This window comes from Oryctolagus cuniculus, chromosome 18 (genome assembly GCF_051225735.1).
Source record: "Oryctolagus cuniculus isolate XC-2025 breed Fujian yellow rabbit chromosome 18, ASM5122573v1, whole genome shotgun sequence".
Taxonomy (NCBI): domain Eukaryota; kingdom Metazoa; phylum Chordata; class Mammalia; order Lagomorpha; family Leporidae; genus Oryctolagus; species Oryctolagus cuniculus.
Window position 1 is genome coordinate 51187467 of NC_142884.1, and position 19632 is coordinate 51207098.

The window sequence follows — 19632 nt, forward strand, 5'->3', positions numbered from 1 at the left end:
GAGTCTGGGGCCGCGGGACAGGGTCTGCTCTGTGTCTGGGACCGGCGGGGCCAGAGGGGGCCTGCGGAGGTGGCTCTCGGCAAAGGGCGGTGTGGTCGGCCTTTGCTGGGGCCAACTTCCTATCTGGGAGACAGAACACACGGAGCCCTGGCAGAAGTGGTCTTTTTTTTTTTTTTTTTTTTTTTTCCTGCTGACTGGCCCTGGCCCGGGGGAAAGGGGGAGTCCCCAGCGTGGTTTCCCTCCCCTTCTTGCTTGGAGCTGGAAACCCTTCCCGTGCAGGCATCTGAACGGGGACCCGACGCTGAGCCCTGGGTTAACACAACAGATTCTCTAGGAGACGGCTTAATGTAATGGTGGTGAAACGGATGTTCAGAGAGGGCAAGTCACTGCCCTGAGGTTGCACAGCCAGGGAGGGGCAGAGGAGAGAATCCGTCAGGCGCTGGGCATGAAGTCCCCTCTTCTCCCGGTGGGACCTGCACCTCCTCCCCTCACAGCAAACAGATCCCAGCCCTCGGCAGCAGATGTCCATGCATTCATTCTTCCCCACACTCATTCACTCACTGCATGGGCCGGACTCCTGGTTCTGTGCCAAGTGCAGGCTGATGCTGCCCCCGCTCCAGCCTCCTCCCCATATCTCCACCGTGAGGACTCTGCCCTGAGAACTCGAATTCGATTTATTACAGAAGACTGGGCCCATCCCACGGGGGCGAGGGCAGCCCTCCCTCGACCAGCTCCGCCCTGCGTGGGTCTGGGAGGGGGAGAGGTGAGGTGACCTGCACTGGGCCTTGACCGCCCCTGTGGTTCTAAAGGCGAACGGGCTCCAGGCGCCCTAGCACACACGCAGGGTACTACAGGTCGTGCACCTGAAAATCCGGCGGCAGCGGGGGGCACAGCGGCTGCCCTCGTTGGGGAACGCGGAGTCGCAGGGGGCCAGTCCCAGGACCAGCACTGGCAGCCCCGTCAGTCTGAGTGGCCGCTGGGCCGGGGCCACCAGGGGCCCGAGGCTTCGGGCCAGTGCCGCCCTAGGCCACCTGGATCTGCAGGTCCTCGTCCTCGTCCAGGTCGCTGGCTCCATCGCCGGCCTCCTCGGCGCCGAAGCGAGCACTGCGGATCTTCCCGAAAAGTGGGGCGTTCTGCTGCTGCCTGCGGAGCCTGTGGGAGTGGGGTCCGGGCGGGGGACAGGGGTCAGGGCGGGAGCATGGCCCCGCGGTGCTGGCGCCCCGCACACCTTTTATACCGGTTCTCCCACCGCCCATGCAGCTGCTATCACCCCCCGGCCCCAGACGAGACTGGGCCCAGAGATGCCAAGCGCCTTGCCCCAGGTCACACAGACACCAGGGAGGGAGACGAGGGAGGGAGGCCGGGCTTGGCAGTGGGAGCGGCGGGGGCTGAGAGGCTAAGGGGTCTAAGCCCCCTCTGCTCGCCCGCAGCCAGACCCAGCCCTAGTTTGCCCCTGGTTACAGGTCCTGAAGCTGCAATTTCCGAGGCCAACCTGGCCTGGGAGAGGAGCTGATGGAGAAACGTGGCTGCGGGCTGCACCTTACTGGAAGGCATGAATTATTCACAGGCAGGGAGGGGCCTGGCCGGCCTGCATTACGGGCCGGTGATTTAGTGAGCTGTCCCCAGGACACGACAGTGCAAACCGAGGCAGCGGGCCTGCTGGGCTGAGCAGAGCCCCCAGCTCGCCTGCCCAGTCCAGGAGTTCACGGCTCCTGGTGAGCGGGGTTCAGCAGCTTGAGTGGGCACAGACGGACCTCGAACCCGACCTGGCCCCGGGCCTGGCGCTCTGGGCTGAGGCTGAGGCTCTGCGGGCCACGTCACGGCCGGCCGGTGGGCGCACTGCTGCGGAGTCAGTGACCAGTGCTCAGTGGACAAGGATGCAGAAGGCCGGCGGCAGGGGGTATGCTGGCCTTTGTTTCCCCATCTGTAGCCCCCGAGAGTAACCCACAGCTAAGCCCCCTCCCCAGGAGCACCGAGCATGCACCATGAGCCTCTCGAAGTGTGCTTGAGGAAACTGACAAGAGAGGCGGGGTCAGGGTCCAGGGACCCCACAGCCGCTAAGCGGAGCCAGGCAGCGCGGCAGAGAGGGCAGGGGCGCGCTCGGCCAGGGCCCGCTGCCCAGGGAGGGGCGTACTCAAGTTCTGGGCCATCCCCCGGCTCTGGTGTGGGCGCAGGGAGAGGGTGGGGTCCACAGAGTGCTGGGACAGGGCTGGAGGGCAGGGCCGGAGGCAGGGCGGCCCGGGCTGATGAGCCGGGAGGCAGCTGGGTGGGCGCCACCCTCCAACCCTTTGGGGCCCTGCCGTCCTGGGGTCACCCCAGCCCCACGACCCTGGAGGCCCCTTGTTCTCATCAGTGACTCCCCAGGCCCGCTGTCCCAGCCCTTGGGCCTGACCTCCTGGGCAGCCCTTCCTGTCCTCATGCCGCGGGCTGAAGGAGACAATTCCAGGTCCCACCCCCACCCCGCCTGTCTTCCTGCACCCCCACCCCTGGCTTCCTGCCTGCAGAGGGATGGATCCTGGCAGGGGGCGGGCAGAGGTCCCTGCGCTGGCTCTGGGGCCCCGCCCACCTGGACTGCAGGTGCTCCAGCTGTACTTGCAGGTTCTCGCTCTGCTCTGTCTGCTCGTCCAGCGACCGCTGGAGCTTCCGCGCCTGGTTGTGGGCCTCGTCCAGCTGTGTGGGTGGGGTGGGGGAGGGGCAAGAGCATGAGCATGCCTTGGCTGGGGGCAGCCCAGCCTGCCAGCACCCAGGCCCTCCCCATCTCTGGGGATGTGCTCCCTGTGGGCTGGCCCGAGGCCCGCCTCCTCCAGGAAGCATCTTTCCCGTTCTTCTCCATCTCTGCTGCCCCCTCCCCCATCTCTGCTGCCCTCCCACGCCATCGACCTACCCTCTAACGCCCTAAACCACAGATCCAGCCATCGAGAAACAGCCACCCCTCTCCCCACCCATCTGTGCACCTGCGTCGTCATTTATCAACGCAATCAGTCACCACCCACCCTGCCCGACACACCTGTCTCCCACCAGCCTCCCGCGGCCCATGCCTCCTTCCTCTCCATCACCCAGCTTGTGTGCCCCCGTCCACCCGTCCAGCCAGCCAGGTGCGTATACACCCGCCCCGCCCCTCCCCCGGCCCCCAATCCTTGCAGGCCGCCTCTGCCCTTCCATGCACCCCACACCTCTGTCCACCCCCCACCCACCGTCCACCTGCTTGCCTACTTCTCCCCCCGGCCCCCACACCTTTCCTGCCGTGCACCTGCGGCCCACTACACCCAAGCTCCTGCCAGGCGCAGGGGCCCAGCTCGGAGCAGCCCCCTCGGCCCCGGCCGCACCTCGTCCTCCGCCTGCGCCAGCTCCTTCTTGAGCTCCTCCACCCGCAGCCGCAGCTTCTTCACCTCGGCCTCGTGCTGCTCCACGCGCCGGTTGGCGTGCGCCAGCTCGGCCACCTTCTCCTGCATCTGCTTCTTCAGCTTGCCATGCACGTGTTTGAGGTCAGCCAGCTCCTGCGGGGGGGGGGGGGGCACGGCGGGGGGAGCTCAGGGGCGCACAGGGCACCGGGCGTCTCTCCCCCCACCCCAGCCCCCTGCCTGCCATCGGCAAGGGCAGCGAGAGGTATGGCTGAGCTGCCAGCGGTCACAGGCGCCACTTGGGGAGGCGGCCGGGCAACGAGGGGGCAGGCTGCCTCGGCGGATCGAGTGCCGACTGGCTATGCCATGGTGCGTCCCGTAGGCTGCTGGGCGGAGTCAGGACCTCTGCAGGGCTGGAGTCTTCGGTGGTGCATGGGTGGCGTTTAAAGCCCTGGGTGTGGGGGTGAGTTAAGCTGGGCAGTGGATATGGGAGGAAAAGGGAGCAGACTGGGCTGGCTGGGAAGGGGATGAGCAGCCAGCAGAGGAGATGCCGATCTCCAAGCTCTGTGGGGCCTCTGGGTCTCAGTGTTCCCATCTGTAAAATGGGGGTAGGCATGGCCTAAAGAGCTCAAGCATCTGGCCTCTTCAGTCCATCTCCACCCACCTCACCCTAGCCCAGGTGTCCAGCCCCTTGTGCTCCCCTGGGGGCAGCAGCAGCCCCCAGCAGCCTGCCTACTGGAGCTGCTTCCCCTGGCAGCCGGTGAGCGCTGGGCACACTGTCCGCTCCCACGCACCTCCTGCTTTACGCTCCTTAAGGCGGCCGCAGCCCCTGCCTCAGCCACCCTGTGTCCTTCACCCAGCCGCCTCCAGCCACTCTGGTCGCCTCGTTCCTCCAGAACTTCATGCAGCTCTGACCACAGGACATTTGCTCATGCTATTCCCTGGTCTGCTGCACCCCCCTCCTCCCACATCTGCTCACCCCCTGGCTAATGTCAGCTTTTCCTGGAGATCTCTGCTCAATGCCTCTGCCTCTCCGAAGCCTTTCCAGGACCCTGGGCCTCAGCCGGATCCCCTGGTGTCCGCTGTGCCTGGCCCAATGGTGGAGCCGTGTGATCGCTGGCACCATGTAATGCAGGGAGCTACAGCGGCACCCCCTGGGCCGTCAGCTCCACATCTGTCCACTGCTGTGTCTCCAGCTGCTAAAACAGGCCCAGGCACACAGTAGGTGCTGCTACAATTACCACCTGGTCTAGCACACAGCGGGTGCACAATGAATGCAGCTCCCGAGGCCACCGCCAGGCTGGGCACAGAGCTGGCGCTCCGGGGCCCCTACCTTGTTCTTCTCGAACAGTGCGGCCTGGCTGGCCCGCAGGTCGCAGTCCAGGGCGCTGGCCGACTGCCGCCGCCGCCGCGCCAGCGCCTCCTCCAGGTCGCCGACCTGGGCCCGCAGCTTCTTGTTCTCCCGCTCCAGGCCCAGCCGGTCGGTCTCCAGCCGCTCTCGGCGGCCCCACTCGGCCGCGTTTTCAGCCTGCAGCCGCTCCATCTGCAACGGGGCAGGACAGAGTGAGGGTCCCCGGGGGACGGGGTGCACGGGGGCAAGGGCCGGACGCCCCCACCACTGCCTCGGGCTATTCCTGGCTCCCGGAAGCAGTCCAGCTGCATGGCTATAATTACCCTGGGCTTGGCGCACGTGTGCAGGACGTGCGGGGGCTCCTGGGCTCGGGGCGGGGGACAGCCCCCGCCCCGGAGCACAGCTGGGGTCTAGCTGCTGGGGGCAGGCGGCCTGGAGCCCCCACCCAATCATCCCGGCCACCTCACCTCGCCCCGCAGCTCGGCCATCTTCCTGTCCATGCTCGAGCGGGCTCCCAGCTCGTCCTCCAGGTCTTCGGACATGCGGCCCAGCTCGTCCTGGTGCGTCTCCTTGAGGATGCTGAGCTGCAAGGGCGCCCCCGCCTGGTTACACGGCAGCGCCCAGCAGGGCGCCTGGGCGGCAGGGACACACCTGGGCCGCGGTCAGCCACAGCAGCAGCCCAGAGCGAGCTTGTCGAAGAGCTGAACTACATCCCGCCCCCACCCAAAGCCCCTCCGATGGTTCGCAGCCAGCTGCGCCAGGACGGAGCCCAGCGCTGCTCAGGGGGCCCGGGCGCATCCCTGCCCGCTGCCCTGGAACCTCCTGCTCCCCCCTCAGCTCACTCTTCCAGGCACAGTGGGCTCCTTAGTTATTGATTTATTTTATTTTTTAAGATTTATTTATTTATTTGAAAGGCAGAGTTACAGAGGGGCAGAGGCAGAGAGAGAGAGAGGTCTTCTGTCCACTGGTTCACTCCCCAAATGGCCACAAGAGCCAGAGGCAGGCCCATCTGAAGCCAGGAGCCAGGAACTTCTTCCAGGTCTCCCACATGGGTGCAGGGACCCCAGGGCTTGGGGCATCTTCCACTGCTTTCCCAGGCCACAGCAGAGAGCTGGATGGGAAGTGGAGCAGCCGGGACTTGAACCGGCACCCATATAGGATGCCGGCACTGCAGGAGGCAGCTTTACCCACTACACCACAGAGCCAGCTCCCTCCTTATTTTTTTTTAAATAAGTTTTCTTTGATCTATTTTGACTTTATTTGAAAGGCAGAGAGACAGAGGGTCAGGGAGAGATCTTCCATCTGCTGGTTCACTCCCCAGAAGCTCACAAGAGCCAGGCCTGGGCCAGGGTGAAGCCAAGAGCCTGGAATTCAATCCAGGCCTCTCATGGAGGTGTCCTGCAGAGACCTAGGTCCTGCAGCCGTCAGCGCTGCCACCCAGGGCGTGCCTCAGCAGGAAGCTGGGCCAGAGGCAGAGCAGCTGGAGCTGACGGTGCTCACGGGGGAAGCTGGGGGCCCGCCTTGGGGCCTGCCTGCAGGACACCGCGACCCGTAACTGGGGGGGGGGGGCGGGGGCGGTGGAAGCCGGCAGGCCCTGCTGCTGGCGGCACACGAAGGTGCCTTCAGCACATCACGGTACAGGCCGGGCGCCACTCGCAGGGGCTCTCACGTTGCCCGGCGGCGCGTCAGCCCCTCTCCTGCAGCAAGCATGCTTCCCGAGTGACAGCAGGCCCCGCCCCCCCCCCCGCAAGCCCCGAGGAGGGTGCAGAGGGGCCTGGGGACCCGCACTTTAGGGTTCTCCGTGAGAGTATCAGGTAAGAGCTGCCGCAGTTCTCGCCTGGCACAGCCTTCAGGCTCTGAGGCCTGGGTCCTCTCACCTCCCGGAGACCCTGCCAGCCCAGCCTGGCTCTGCCTGGGTGGCTGCGCCCCCTGGTGGCCACGGGGAGTTTGCACAGGAGGCCAAGGTGGCAGCGCAGCCTGCCCCAGGCCCCCTTACGGCAGCAGTGGACCCAGTGTCCTCATCTGCAGCAAGCGGACGCGAGGCCCCAGTGTCCTGGATGCCACAAGGCTTCAGAGACCGCGGGCACCGTCTAGGCACCCAGTGTGATGTCCAGGCTCCTCCCCTTCACTCTGACCTGCAAGGGCCCCTTGCTGTCTCACCTCTCATTACTCTCCAGCTGCACTGGCTGCCTCTGTGCCCCACACTCCCTAGGCTTGTTCCTGCCTCAGGACCTTTGCACACGCTGTGCCTTCTGCCAGGAACACGTACCTTCTATCTCCTCCAGGATGGCTCCTCACCCCTTTAGATCATGCCTCAAACGTCACCGTCCCAGAGCCCTTCCCTGAGCCCCCCACCCCATCCCTTTTACCCGGCTTTGGCTCCTTCACGAATCATGAACGTATGCGCCTGGCTACTGGTGCCTCCCCTCCACCCGCCCCCTTAGCCTCCACAAGGAGGGAGAACAACCGTTGACTGAATGAATACATGAATTTCATTCTCTCTCCCATCGCTGCTGCCACCTCCAGGAAGCCTCCTGCGGTCTCCAGGACTCACCTGCTTGAGCATCTCCTGCTTGGTCTTGTTTAGCTCCTCGTACTTGATCTTCCACTGGCTCAGCTCCCCCTCCAGCTTCTCGATGTTCCTGCTCAGGGCCAGTTTGTCCCTGGGGAGAGGACAGGGAGGGACGGCCATGGGGTGAGCCCTCTGCTCAGTCCCCACTGAGGGTGGCCCTGCTGTGCCTGTGCACGCGGCCCCTGCGGAGCCCACGCCCACGGTCCCCACCTGCACCCAGGCGCTGGCCCTCCCACTGTGGCAAGCATCTCTCTTTGCATTTCACCTGGGGACGCAGCCCACGCTCGCCCCCACCGAGTGCAGGTGCCGGTGTGGGGAGGGTCTCCAGGGCACTGGGCACCCTGTGCACCTGCTGCCCTCTCTCTGGGCCCAAGCTCACGTGTCAAGGCCAGTGTATCCCTGTCCCTGCCTGCTCTCCCATCTGCGGCTCCTGGTGCAGTCCAGTGCAGACATGCATTTCTGCCATCAGAAAAGCCACAGGACGCCACCCAGGGACTCTGAGAGGGATAGCCCGCCCCCCGCCATCATCACTGTGTGGGGTCCCAACCCCCCACTCTGCATCTGCACCGGGACCAAGCAGGCACCTGGCCCTGGCAGCCATGGCTCGGCCTCAGCACGCCGGGCCTCCGGGCCCCACACTGCACACCCAGACAGGGGCCCTTAGAGGCGGCAGTGCACCCTCCAGGGGGGCACGCTCCGTGATCCCAGACTAGGGGTCCTTGAGTGGGGGGGGGCCAGCGGGGCCCGCCCCCCGTGACAGCTGGGAGACCCCACCCAGCCAGGAAGTATCTGTCACCCTGGACACTGCTGGAGGCAGAATGACCTGAGCGGAGACCCTCTGGTGTTCCGTGCGCACAGCCCCTGCCCTTCCCAGGAGTGCATTTGCCTTCGCTCAGAGCAGGACCAAAGGCTGCTCAGCACGCCCGGGAAGTCCCATCACCACAGCAACAGCACCTGTGTGTTCGAGCCGCCAGCCCCACACACCTGCGCCGGCCGCCCCTGGGCTGTCCCGGGAGGGGCCTTAACTCGGGGTGCGTGCTCTGGACGCGTCCGCTGCTCGGATCATCACCACGGCCACGCCAATGGAGACTAGACCCTGACTGCTGCGTTACTTCTCCTACCGGAGCCGTGCCCCGACTCCCCCACATCCCAGTACAGAGGGTTCCCATGGACTACTTCCCAGTTGCATCTGTGCACTGGTTGGTTTTTCGCTCACTTCTGTGCCTTGCAGAGCTGGCGTGTGCTCTGCCGCAGGTTGGAGGCCACAAGGCCAAGACGAGGTGTGGGCAGGGCTGGCTCCGCCTCGGAGCTGTGCCCCCTCCCCTCCCTGACCCCGGCCCCGCTGCTGGGGGATCTGTGGGCAGCTTTGCAACACCCTCACCTCTGCCTTCATCTTCATAAAGGCATTGTGCTTTTTTGGAGCATTTATAAATAGGCTATGCTATGCATGCATCTAATTTCTAGACAATAAAACTACCAAATGCTCCTTATTAACAGGCCTGTGCCTGCTAAGTTGCCCCCATCAAGGTCATGGGTGACCTCCATGGTCCAAGTACATGGTCCAACAGCTCAGTGGAAGCTTCTCTAGTTCCCCAGAGCTGGCTGCCGCCCTGTCCCCTCCACCCCTCCCCCTGCCTCTAAGAGACTGAACTTGGCTGGTCCCCGGGGCCCGCCCTCTGATCTCCCCGTCCACCTGGACCTGTCACGGCTCTCAGTGACCTCTCACCAACTCTGTGCGCCATCTCTGGGGGCGCCATCGACCGCAACACTTCCCAGCCCAAAGCCCCGGCAGCCTCCCCCAGACGTCCCTGCCCCCTCCCTGCTTACAGCATCTGCCCCACAAGCACGGGAGCTCCACAAAGGCAGAGTTTTGACTTCTTTGTGGCTCTGTTCCCAGGGCTGCGCACAGGGCCCTGGCCTGGAGCAGGTGCACCTCACGTATTATTTGCGTGAACAGACACAAACTGTCATAGGATCCTAGAGTAGAGAACTTCTGTTCTCAAGTTCCAAGGTGTAAGCCTGTTTCCTTCCCGAGTCGCACGCTGTGTGACATTGACTTTCCTCCTTGACTCAGGGTCCCGCTCCCGCCCCGCCCAGCCCCCTTGGCCTCTGCCCCCCAGCCCCCCAAGACTCACTCTCGCTCCTTGAGCAGCACCTTCTGGGACTCATCCAGCCGCAGCCTCAGGGCGGTCAGCTTGGAGGCATCGTCCTCGGTGGAGACCACGTCCTCCCAGGGCAGCCGGCTGCGCTCCTGGCGGCCCGAGCTGCTCCGGAGGCCCCCGGGCCCCAGGCTGCGCGCCCCCCAGCAGCCCTCAGGCTCCTCCGGTCTGCTTTGCAGGAGGCTCTCCATCAGCTCCAGCTCCTGCAGGGACCAAGGTGGGGGCTGGGCCAAGTGGGCGCAGGGCCCCGGGGCCGGGAAGAGCTGGCTGGGTCACCCGGGACAAGGCCGCCAGGTCTCCGTGTCTGTCCATCCCCGAAGACGGAGGGACAGGCCCTTCTCCCAGCCTCCCCCTCATTTCCTGGGACTGTACAGAGCCAGCCACCAAGGTGAGTTGGATCCTGGAGCTTCCCCAGGCACAATGGTGAGCTCCCTGTCACTGGAGGCATGCAAGCACTGGTGGGAATGGAGCCGGGATTCCTACAGTGGCTGAAGGTTAGATTCTCTCGGAAGGAAGTCTCGCTCCTGAGATCCCAGTTTCCAAGGCACAGGGCGAGCGGTGACATGGTCACAGCCACACAGTGGCTGCACCTGGGAGTAGAACCAGCTTCTAGACAGGACACGGGGAGGGCAGTGGCCCAGGGCTCAGCCTCCTGCCCTGCCTCTGCAGCCCATCCCTGGGTCCTGTCTTGGTCACGGCTCCAGTTCCAGCCTGGCTTCTCCCACGGCCTCCCTGCATGAGTGTGGGCCAGGCCCTCTCTCTGCGTCCCTCGGTTTCACTGTGTGGACTGGGACGGGGCCCCAAGGACTCCCTGAGGACGAAGACTACTGTACAGCAGACTGTCCGGGAGAGGACAGCTTCATTCCCCATTTCACAAACGGGAAGCGGGCAGGGAAGGGACTCGGGTGGGCCACAGAGCACTGGGGGGCTGGGCCGCAGTCACACTCAGACTGCAGGGACGGCGCCACCAGGCCCCAACAGGGGCACTGAGCATTGCTTCCGGACCCTGGGAGCCAGCTGTGCGCACCCCAGGCCCACGGCGCTGGTGGTGACATGGGCGGGCAGACAGGATTAAATCAACCAGACTCGGGAGCTGGAAGACCACGCCCCCTGTATGCCCACCTGCCAATCAGACTTCGTAACCACTCCCCTTGGAAGTGAATAAAAGGCCTGGAGCTCTGTGGGCCCTTAAGGCCGCCTCTCCGCCTGCACCAAGCTGTCTGTGGCTGCTCTCAATCGCACACCTTGCTCGACGTGGCTCCTGGCCTGCTCTCTGCCTGGATACAACTTGTGCTTCTAGACTTCTCCCCTAAATTAAGCCCCCACTTTCCTGTGCCTTTCTTTCACTAAATAAACATTAAAAAAAAACTTACCATGTCACCTGGTTTATTTTAAGCTGACAGTCAGCATTCTTCTCTGAACAGATAGCAAGAACCCACCCAGATTACTGATATTTAAAATTACTAATGAGGATGGCCAGTACCCGTGGGGCCTGGGCAGGGGAGAGGAGCGGGCAGCCGAGAGGCTTCCCAGAGGCGCTGGCCTGGCTGGGGGCACACTGGAGCTGAGCCCAGGCCCTGCCTGGGGCGGGGAGCTGCTGTCAACGGCCTGTGGCCTGAGCAGGTGCTGCCCTCAGCACCCCTCCACTTCCAGCCAGACCACCTGGGTTCAGGCCCCCACAACTCACCAGCTGGGTGCTGGTACCCCTGGGGGATGGGAGCTGCTCTTACTGCCCCTCCCCAAACCCCCCAGACCTCCTCTGCCCCGGGCCTTTGCACAGGTCGTTTCATCCCCAATGCCTTCTGGTCCTTTTCATAGAGAACTCCTACTCACCTCCTTGTCTCAGCTTCAATTGACCACTTCCGGGAAAGCTGCCCTGAAGCCCCCTCCCCAAAGCCTGGGTCAGGGACCTCCTCTGTGATCCTTGGGCCCTGGAGACCCCTCCTCTCAAGACTTCCCGGGACCCCTCTGCGGTCCCAAGGGGATGATTCCTTGGTTCTGTTAACGTCTCAGATGCCAGAGTGGAGGCCCCACCAGACCTTAGGAGGGTCTGCGCTGGGACCTCCTGGGGTGACACAGCCCCAGCTCAGGGAGTGACAGCTCCCGGGGGCCAGGCCCTTCCCCCTCCTTTCCCAGCCCCGCCGCGCCGCCCCGCCCCTCGCCGCGCACCTGGCTGCTGGGAGGCCTCTCGCATCCGACGTCTCGCACGGGCTCATGCTCATGCTCACGCTCAGGCTCCGGGCCGTCGCCGCGCGGCTGCTCGGCGGCCGTCCGGGCTCCCCGCAGGCGCGCCAGCTCGCGGCCGCGCGCCTCGCACTCGCCCTGCGCCTCGTGGCGCTCGCGCCGCGCGCCCGCCAGCTCCTTGGTGAGGGCATCGAGGCGCTGGCGCAGCTGGCGCACCTCCTCGCGCGCGCGGTTGCGCTCGGCGCGCACCTTGCTCCATTTCTCGCGCCAGTTGGCCGTGCAGTCCGACCACCAGCGCATGGTCTTCTCCATCTGCGCCGCCCGCGCCCGCGCCTCCTCCAGCTCGCGCAGCCGCAGCTCCTCGCGGCTCTCCCAGTCGCCGTCGGCCAGCAGCGCGGAAGGCGGCGGTAGGGCCAGCGCAGGCGGCGGCCCCGGCGACGGCGTGCCGCTGGACGGCGTGGGCGGCAGCGAGTCGGCCGGCCCCATGCGCTCGGGCGACGGGCTGCCCAAGATGGTCAAGAGGCTGCCCTTGGACAGCTGCGGGGACTCGGCCAGCCGGGGGCTCGGCCCATGGCTCATGGTGCGGCCGGGCGGGCCCTGGGCTCGAACGTGTGGCTGGGCTCAGGGGCGGTGCGGGGGACGCGTGGCAGACGTGACACCACTGTGCATGATGGCCTCCGCGACCCGCTGCTCTCCAGGCCACGGTGTGGAGCGCGCCTCCTGGGACCTGCGGGAGAACACAACCACTGTGATGCTGCGGCCATGGTCAGACCAGCGGGCACCGCGTGCGCGGGTGCGGGAGTGAGGTGCGTTCCAGCAGATCCCGCACGTGTCTGGGCTTTGGCAAGCAGGAGCCTCGCAGGCCTCCACGCGTCCCAGTACCTTGTAGCAGGGGCTGTGACTTGAAACCTTGATTGGCTGGCTTGCATATCTTCCTCAACTGTGGGAGTCCCCTCTCTTGCCTGCAGGGGCTCTTACCCATAACACGCCTGTGAGTTACTGCCTCTTCCCAGAAGCCCCCCAGGACGCCCTCAGGCCAGGCCCATTGGCCCCTGCATCGCTACAGAGCCAGTCTTTGCTAGACCACTTATCCCTGTCTACTCCCCATCGGCATCCCAGGCTGTGGGTGTGCGGAGGGCAGGGGCTGGATCCTAGACCCTGGCTCAGTCCCGCCCACGATAATGACATCTGCGGAAGGCCCACGCTCGGGCCTTAGGTGGGTTCATCCCCTTCACGCTCTTAGACTTGAGATGAGGGAAGCCATCATCGCCATTTGTGGCCCGTGTGACTCCAAATCCAAACACCAGTGGGGATCTGTTCAGTGCCTGCACGGACCGGCCACTGCTGGAGCCCAGGCCTCTCACCTGCCGGCCTGCTAGGGCTGGACATCCCCGCCCCCTCACACCCCCACCCACCCCCAGCAGACACCTGTCCCTTTCTACACGCTCACCTCTGGCTCCACGCGCAGACAGATGCCCCCTCTGTCCCCCGCCTGCCATGCTCTCCCTCCACTGTGACCCTCCGCTGAGCCCTGGGCCACAGGGCTTCACACCTGCCTAAGGCCTGCCCTTTCTTTAAAAAAAGATTTATTTAAAAGGCAGAACAAGCTGGGGTGGAGAGAGAGACCTCTTGCGTCCACTGGTTCACATCCCAGATGGCCAGGCTGAAGCCAGGAAGCAGAGCTCCATCCGGGTCTCCCACATGGGTGCAGGGGCCCAAGCACTCGGGTGGGCCCTCCTCCACTGTCTTCCCAGGCCATCAGCAGGGAGCTGGACTGGACGGGGAGAAGCTGGGACTCCAATCAGGGCTGCTGGCATGGCAAGAGCTCAACCCACAGCGCCGCGACACTGGCCCTGATGTGTCCTTTCTGAGTGACCGGCACGCCGCAGATGGGACCATCAACCCTGGACATGAGCTAGCCGCCTGGCGACCCTCGGGTCCCCTCTCCCCTTCCTATCTCCAGTGCCCACACTCTAGTCAGTGCTCTGATGTCCCAGGCAGCAGCGGCGAGGGGAGCTGGCCTGTCCCGCGTCCCTGAGCGAGGACAGAAGGACCCTCCTCGGCTAGGTCCAAGGTCCTCTCCAGGGGCCTCACCCTGCTGCGGCCCCTCCTAGCACCTGCCCACCAGCTCCCTTCTCCCTGTCCCCTCCGTCCAGCCACACTGGTCCGCACCCGCTGTCTCCACACTGTCCACCTCGCGGCCTCAGCTGCCAGCCTTGCTGTGCAGTGTGCGCTGTCTCGCCCTGGTCTCGCGGCCGCTCCAGCTTCCTGGTCTCTGCCATGCTCTCAGGGTTGCCCTGCCCTCCGGCTGTGCCTTAGCAGCTTCCTGGGTGCCTGGCTTCGGTGCTGCTGCCACCTGGTCCCAGTCCCTCTCTTCCACGCTGCCCCTGCCTGGGCCCCCTCTCACATCTGCTGGTTCACTCCCCAGGCGGCCACAATGACCACGGCTGGACCAGAACAAAGCCAGGAGCCAGGCGCTTCATCTGGGTCTTCCACGTGGGTGCAGGGGCCCACACACGTAGGCCATCCTCCGCGGCTTTCCCAGGCCATTAGCGGGGAGCTGGATGGAAAGTGGAGTAGCCGGGACTGGAACTGGCGTCCATATGGGATGCCAGAACTGCAGGCGGTGGCTTTACCTGCTGTGGCCCAATGCCAGCCACTGAATTTTTAAAAACCAGACCTTGACTCTGCCAGTGTCCGTGCCCTTTGTCACTCTGCATAGCTGGGACTCTTCTCTAGCGACAATTCTGAGTCACTCCCTCTAGCTTCCAAAGAGTCTCCAGTCCCCAAAGGAGCCGCCCTCCATTGACCCCAGCACCTGCCCTGTCTGCTCAGCCCATTGGGACACCACATGCCATGGCCCTCGTCTCCCCCTCGCAGACACACATGGGGTTTCCCTGGCCACCTGCACGCACAGCCCGGCACTGTGGGGTCAGGCCACAGCCTGAAGCAGTGTCGCTTTGAGCCGTGACCGCCAGGCTCGCGACTCCCAGCACCGCTCAGCTGGCTGTCCACACCAGACGCCAGCTCTGTCACCGACCTCACGTAAGCTACCGCGTCTCTCTGGGCCTGTTCCCCCGGAATGGAGCTGGTGTGAGGGGGACCAGTGCTTCTTCATCAGGGGCTGCCCTGTTCACCTGCCTCAGGGGCTGCTCCCCGTCTTGTCCTCTCCAGACAGGTTCAGGGAGGGTGCGGCTGGAATCGTGTTTTGATTTATCCACGCTGGGGCCACTTGAGTTTTTGGTGATGTCTTTAGCATGCACAGTTTCATTACTCACGTGTCCGGCCCCAGCCCGTTAACCCCTGCAGGGACGGTCACATGGCCAGGCACAGCCACACAGACCCAGGCTCGAGGACTGTGGATGCCAGCGACACCCTGGGCACCTCTGGCAGACCAGGTGCCCTCTGCCGGGGGCAATGGGGTGTCTGGCCATCATGCCTCGTAGTGTGCACACAGACACGCCTGCCTATAAACACGCCATCCGGTGTGCACAGAGACCCAGACACATAGGCCAGAGACCAGCCACAGAGACGCCCATCTGTAGACAGACACACTTGAGGAGTGCAAATGCCAGCGCACGGACAGGTACAAAGACAGATGCTCATGCCTGCGAGAAGCAGATGCACACACACACACAGATGCACGCACCCACAGATGCACTCACACACACAGACGCACGCATGCACACAGATGCACGCACGCACTCCTCCTCTCCCCACTTTCCTGGCCCCGCTCCACATGGAGAAGCTCTTGGAAAAGAAAAACAATGAGAGGGCCTGCCTAGGATGGGGGAGGGGAAGAGAAGGAGACAGGAAAGGGAGTCCCAGCCCTGCTGGGGGGAGGGGGCCTGGCCCCCGTCTGCCCGGGCCCTTCCTGCAGCCCCTGAAGCTTGAGAGTGGCAGGGAGGGGGCCGCTGCCACATCTCCTGCCTCTGCGAGCTGCCAGGCCTGGCATGGGGCTTGGCCGGGAGGGAGCTGCCGGCTCCTTCCAGGAAACCCAAGCCTGGTGCAGAGAGGCAGCGCAGGGCAGGCGCCACCCTCGGCCCGGGTGGCTTCCAGGCACCCACGCCACAGCCGGGGCGGGGCTGCGGAGTCGGTCCTGCTCCCATTTCCAGCTGCCCCTCCTGGGGACCGGGAGGAAGTGGGGTGCAGGGAGGCTCCCTGGAGAGGGTGTGTGCACCTGGGGTGGGGGGAGTGGGGAGGGATGGCCACGGTGTGCTTTTCTGGAGAAGTCTAGCCCCTTGCACGCCAGGAGTCAGCTCACCCCTGTGGACCCGAGGGCAGCCAGACTGCCTAGCAACAGTGCCCCGCACCCCCTCACACAATAAGCCTGGTGGTGCTCGCACAGTCCTGCTAACAGCCACGCTGGCACAGCTCATGGCTGCAGCGGCCTGGTCTGCCTGCCCCTTCCCCACCAGGCTCTCCTGTACGGGTGTGGGAGGGCTGGCCTCCAGGGTCCCCCAGGGGTCACCGCTCCCCAGGGTTTAGGTCAGGGTGGGACCAGTCACCCAGGCCCCAGGGAGCCTTTCCCAATGCCCAGTGCAGCGTTAGCCCCCGGGGTTTCCCTTCAGGCTGTTACCCCCTCCCCATCTCTGGAACCTGCCCCTCTTTCCCTCCCCTTCAAGGTCAGTGGCCTCCACCTCCAGCAAGTGCCGGGGTTGCCCCAGGCCACCCCTAGCAGGGGTGCACAGCTCTCCCCTCTCCCGGAGGGGACCCCGTGCTGCCCCGACTTCCAGGAGAGACCCTGCACTGCACCCAGCAGTCGCTTCAAGCTGGCTGGTGGGATGGAGGGCCAAGGGAGCCCCCGCAGCTCCAGCCCCTCAGCTTTGCTCACTGCCGGCTCCAGGACAAAAAGGAGAAGGTTTCATCCAACACTCACTAGACAGCTCCGTCAGCCCCGACCAGGGCTTCCTGTGGCCCGGGGGCCTGTCTGGAATGGCTCTTGCTCCTTTTTTGCCATCAGCCAACTCCTACACAACCTTCAAAACCCACATCCAGGGCTTCCTCCCTGGGGAAGCCTGTGATCTCCGTGTATAGAGTGTGTGATTGGTCCCAAAGCACTGGGCATCTCCCTGTTCTTCCACAGTGGCCACGCTGCACCGTCCCTGAGGGCACCGAGCTGCTGTTGGCTGTGAGCACAGGGCCCAGCATCCTGCATCAATGTTTCTTGGACTGATGGGTGGAAGGCGGCCAGATGTCGGGAGTCCCCTCGTGACCAGGGAGAGCCTGGGAGGGCTGGCCCATCTGTAGGATCAGGAGTCAGTTTTGGGCCAGGCTCGGAGACAGGCAGGTGCCTGAGTTTGTCCATGGCCAAGGTCAGAATCAGAGGGCGTCTCGTGGCCACCCAGGGCTCTGGCCTCTTGCCTGAGGAACCCGTGTTTTGTCCTTTGTCCGTTTGGATGGGTCTTTTACTATCCAGGGAGCAGTGCTAAGACCTGGATGGGGGCCAGCTGTGGGGATGGGAAGGGGTGGGGGCCCCAACTTTCCCCCAGCTCAGAACCAGCCTCCGTCCTCCCAGAATCTTGCAGGTAAGGCTCTGGGCTGTGCCCATGGCCACAGGCCTGGCTGCGGGCAGGAGCAGGGCCCAGCAGGAAACCACAATGGACAGCCTGATTGGATAAGTGCAGGGCCCAAGGCTGGTCAGCCGCAGTCTGTGGGCACCTGTCCCTCTGACCTGCAGCTCAGGCTCCAGCTGCAGGACCTCCAGCGTGGGACCGTGAGGGATCGCGGGAGGGGGGCTGGGCCTTGGGGCTGGACCTAAGCTCAGGGCAGGCACACTCCTGGCCTGCTCCCAGGTACCCCCATCTCAGACGCAGGAGCCCTAACAACACCCTGGATCCCTGGTGAGCCCAGATCCCTTCTGTACGCGTGGGCCAGCTGGTCCCAGGGCTGTGCTCACACAGACCAGCTGCAGAGCCAGTACTGGGACTGGACGCTGCCCCTCCTGGGTCACAACTACCTGCAGTGCAATGCTCCTGGGGGCACCTGTGACACAGGGTGCTCAGGCACCAGGCCAAGGGGACAAGCCCAGCTGGGGCGGGGAGGGGCAGGCGGATGCCAGCGGGGGGGGTGGGGTTCTGCTCCAGCCCCAACCCTCTGAGCAACTCCTTAAACTACTCACCAGCTCCTTCCCCCTCTGCCATCGACATGTTGTGTGATCCCTGCGGGTCCCTGGCCTTCTCTGGGCCTCGGTTTCCCTACCTATAGGATGGGACGAGGCACTAAAGGAATTCCTAAAAGTTCTGTCCAGCAGGTGGGCAGACCTTGAACCAACCCAAACCAATTCGCTCCCAACAACACTCCTGGGAGGTGGCGGTGGGGCTGCGACCCCACATAAAGGTAGAGAAACTGAAGCCCCATGGGGCAGGGGTCTTGTGGTTGATGCCATTTAACAGCACTGTCACCACGGCGGGACAACCGAGGCCCGTTCCCCTCTCCTGGCCCGGAGCCGCCCTTCCACCTGCCCTAACTCAGAAATCAGCTTCTGCTTCCCATCACTCTCAATCGCCTTGGCCTTCAACTTGGTCGACCCCTCCCCGGCCACCTCGGCCCTAGGAGCCGCCCGGCTCCACCTATCGGCGGGCGGCGGGCGGCGGGCCCTCCGTCCAGCGCGGGGCAGTCCCGCCCACCTCCTCCTTGGTGCGCCCCCATTGGCAGCCACCACAGGTCTGGGGCGGTGGTATCGTGCTCTGATTGGCCAACTCCTCCTGTCCATCCCGCGCTCGCCATGGTGACCACGTTGGGTCCCCCGGGAGAGTTCCAAATTCCGCCCCCGCCCGCCGCCCCCTCCCGCCGCCAGCCCGCAGCATTCCAAGGGCGGCCCCCTCCCCCAGCCGCCCGGCAGCCCCTCCTGGCCCGGGGCTCGAGATCCCCCCCCCAAGAGCCGCCTGTGCCAAAGGAGAGGGCTAGAAAGTTCCGTTCGAAGTTTGGGGGTTGCCGCGGGCGCCCCGCTGGCTCCCGCTCCTCCAGCACGCCTCCCCCCAACTTAACCCCTCCCCTCCCGCGGAAGGTGCGCGGTCCGCAGCGACTTCCCGAGCCGCGGTGACTTTGCGCCCTCCGCCCCCGCTCACCTCGAGCCGGGACTGGCGGGCTCCGGACGTCCTACCCGCCGGGCTGGGTGGAGTGGGCACGGGGCTGGCTGCGGCTGCCGCCGGGAGGGCCGAGGGAGGGCCGCGGAGTCTCCTCCTCCCTCCTGGGGGGAGGGGAAGGAGGGGAGCCGGCGGGGCGGGCGCAGCGGGGCCCCGGCGCGAGCACCGCTGTGGCCCCGCGGTGACCCCGGCTACTTGTGGGCCTCGTAGCCCAGCTTCGGGGCGAGGGGCGCGGCCCGAGCTGGAGAGCCAAGCAGACCCTGCGGAGGCCCCACCCCTGCGTGGGGGCCGGGATGGGGGGGGGGACCGGAGGCAGGGTCGGGGGCCCGCGGGGGCTCGGCGTTCCCGCCTCAGGTTTCCCGGAGCGCCGGCGACATTCCAGGCGGGTCCCGGGCTCCACACGTGGGGCGCGCTTCCCAAGCCCACTTCTGTTGTCCGCACCGAAAGGACGCGGGCCCGCAGGCCTGTGGCCTCAGCCGGCCTCAGTTTCCCCATTTGCAAAACCGCAGAGTTGACCCACGCAGCTCGTGGTGGGGCACCTGAGGCGGCCGCCGCAGACTCCCGTGTGCAGTGAGGCTTGGAGGACCCCGGGCGTCTAGCTGTTTTGGGGTTCCCTCTGTTTGGGGGTAGAGTGGCTGCAGTCCTGGCAAGGAAGAGGGTGTCTGAGGTCCCCCCCCCATCCTGTCCATTGGAAGGCCGCCTGAGGTGGACATGTTTAAAAGACCCCTCCCCAAAACGAGGTCCTAACATTGATAGATTGAGATTTTGCCTAGAAAAAGAAATGAAACATTACGAAGGTAAGTTAGTTTTACCCTAGGTTACCAATAGCTCCTTTCTTTTTTAAATATTTTTTTATATGAAAGCCAGAGTTAGGGGCAGTCAGAGATATCTTCCGGCTATTGGTTCATTCCCCAGCTGGCTACAGGGGCTGCGGCTG

General features: G+C 64.8%; 1 protein-coding gene across 1 annotated transcript; it reads right to left on the reverse strand.

The window, feature by feature from the left end:
* Positions 1–656: 656 nt before the first annotated feature.
* Positions 657–18812, reverse strand: CCDC102A (coiled-coil domain containing 102A). Its single transcript, XM_051846800.3, has 9 exons — positions 18678–18812; positions 11593–12334; positions 9400–9626; positions 7247–7355; positions 5160–5276; positions 4675–4884; positions 3327–3497; positions 2567–2670; positions 657–1152 (listed from the first exon to the last, which is right to left on the reverse strand). The coding sequence occupies exons 2-9, from the start codon at positions 12184–12186 to the stop codon at positions 1023–1025; spliced, it is 1662 nt and encodes a 553-aa protein (XP_051702760.2). The 5' UTR covers positions 12187–12334; positions 18678–18812; the 3' UTR covers positions 657–1022.
* Positions 18813–19632: the final 820 nt, after the last annotated feature.

Coding starts and splice junctions, on each gene's coding strand:
- CCDC102A (XM_051846800.3), bottom strand. CDS start 12,186: ATGAGCCATGGGCCGAGCCCCCGGCTGGCCGAGTCCCCGCAGCTGTCC. Junction 5,277..7,246: donor AGCAGGAGATGCTCAAGCAG/GTGAGTCCTGGA, acceptor GCGCCCTTGCAG/CTCAGCATCCTCAAGGAGAC. Junction 3,498..4,674: donor CACTGTTCGAGAAGAACAAG/GTAGGGGCCCCG, acceptor CCCCCCCCGCAG/GAGCTGGCTGACCTCAAACA.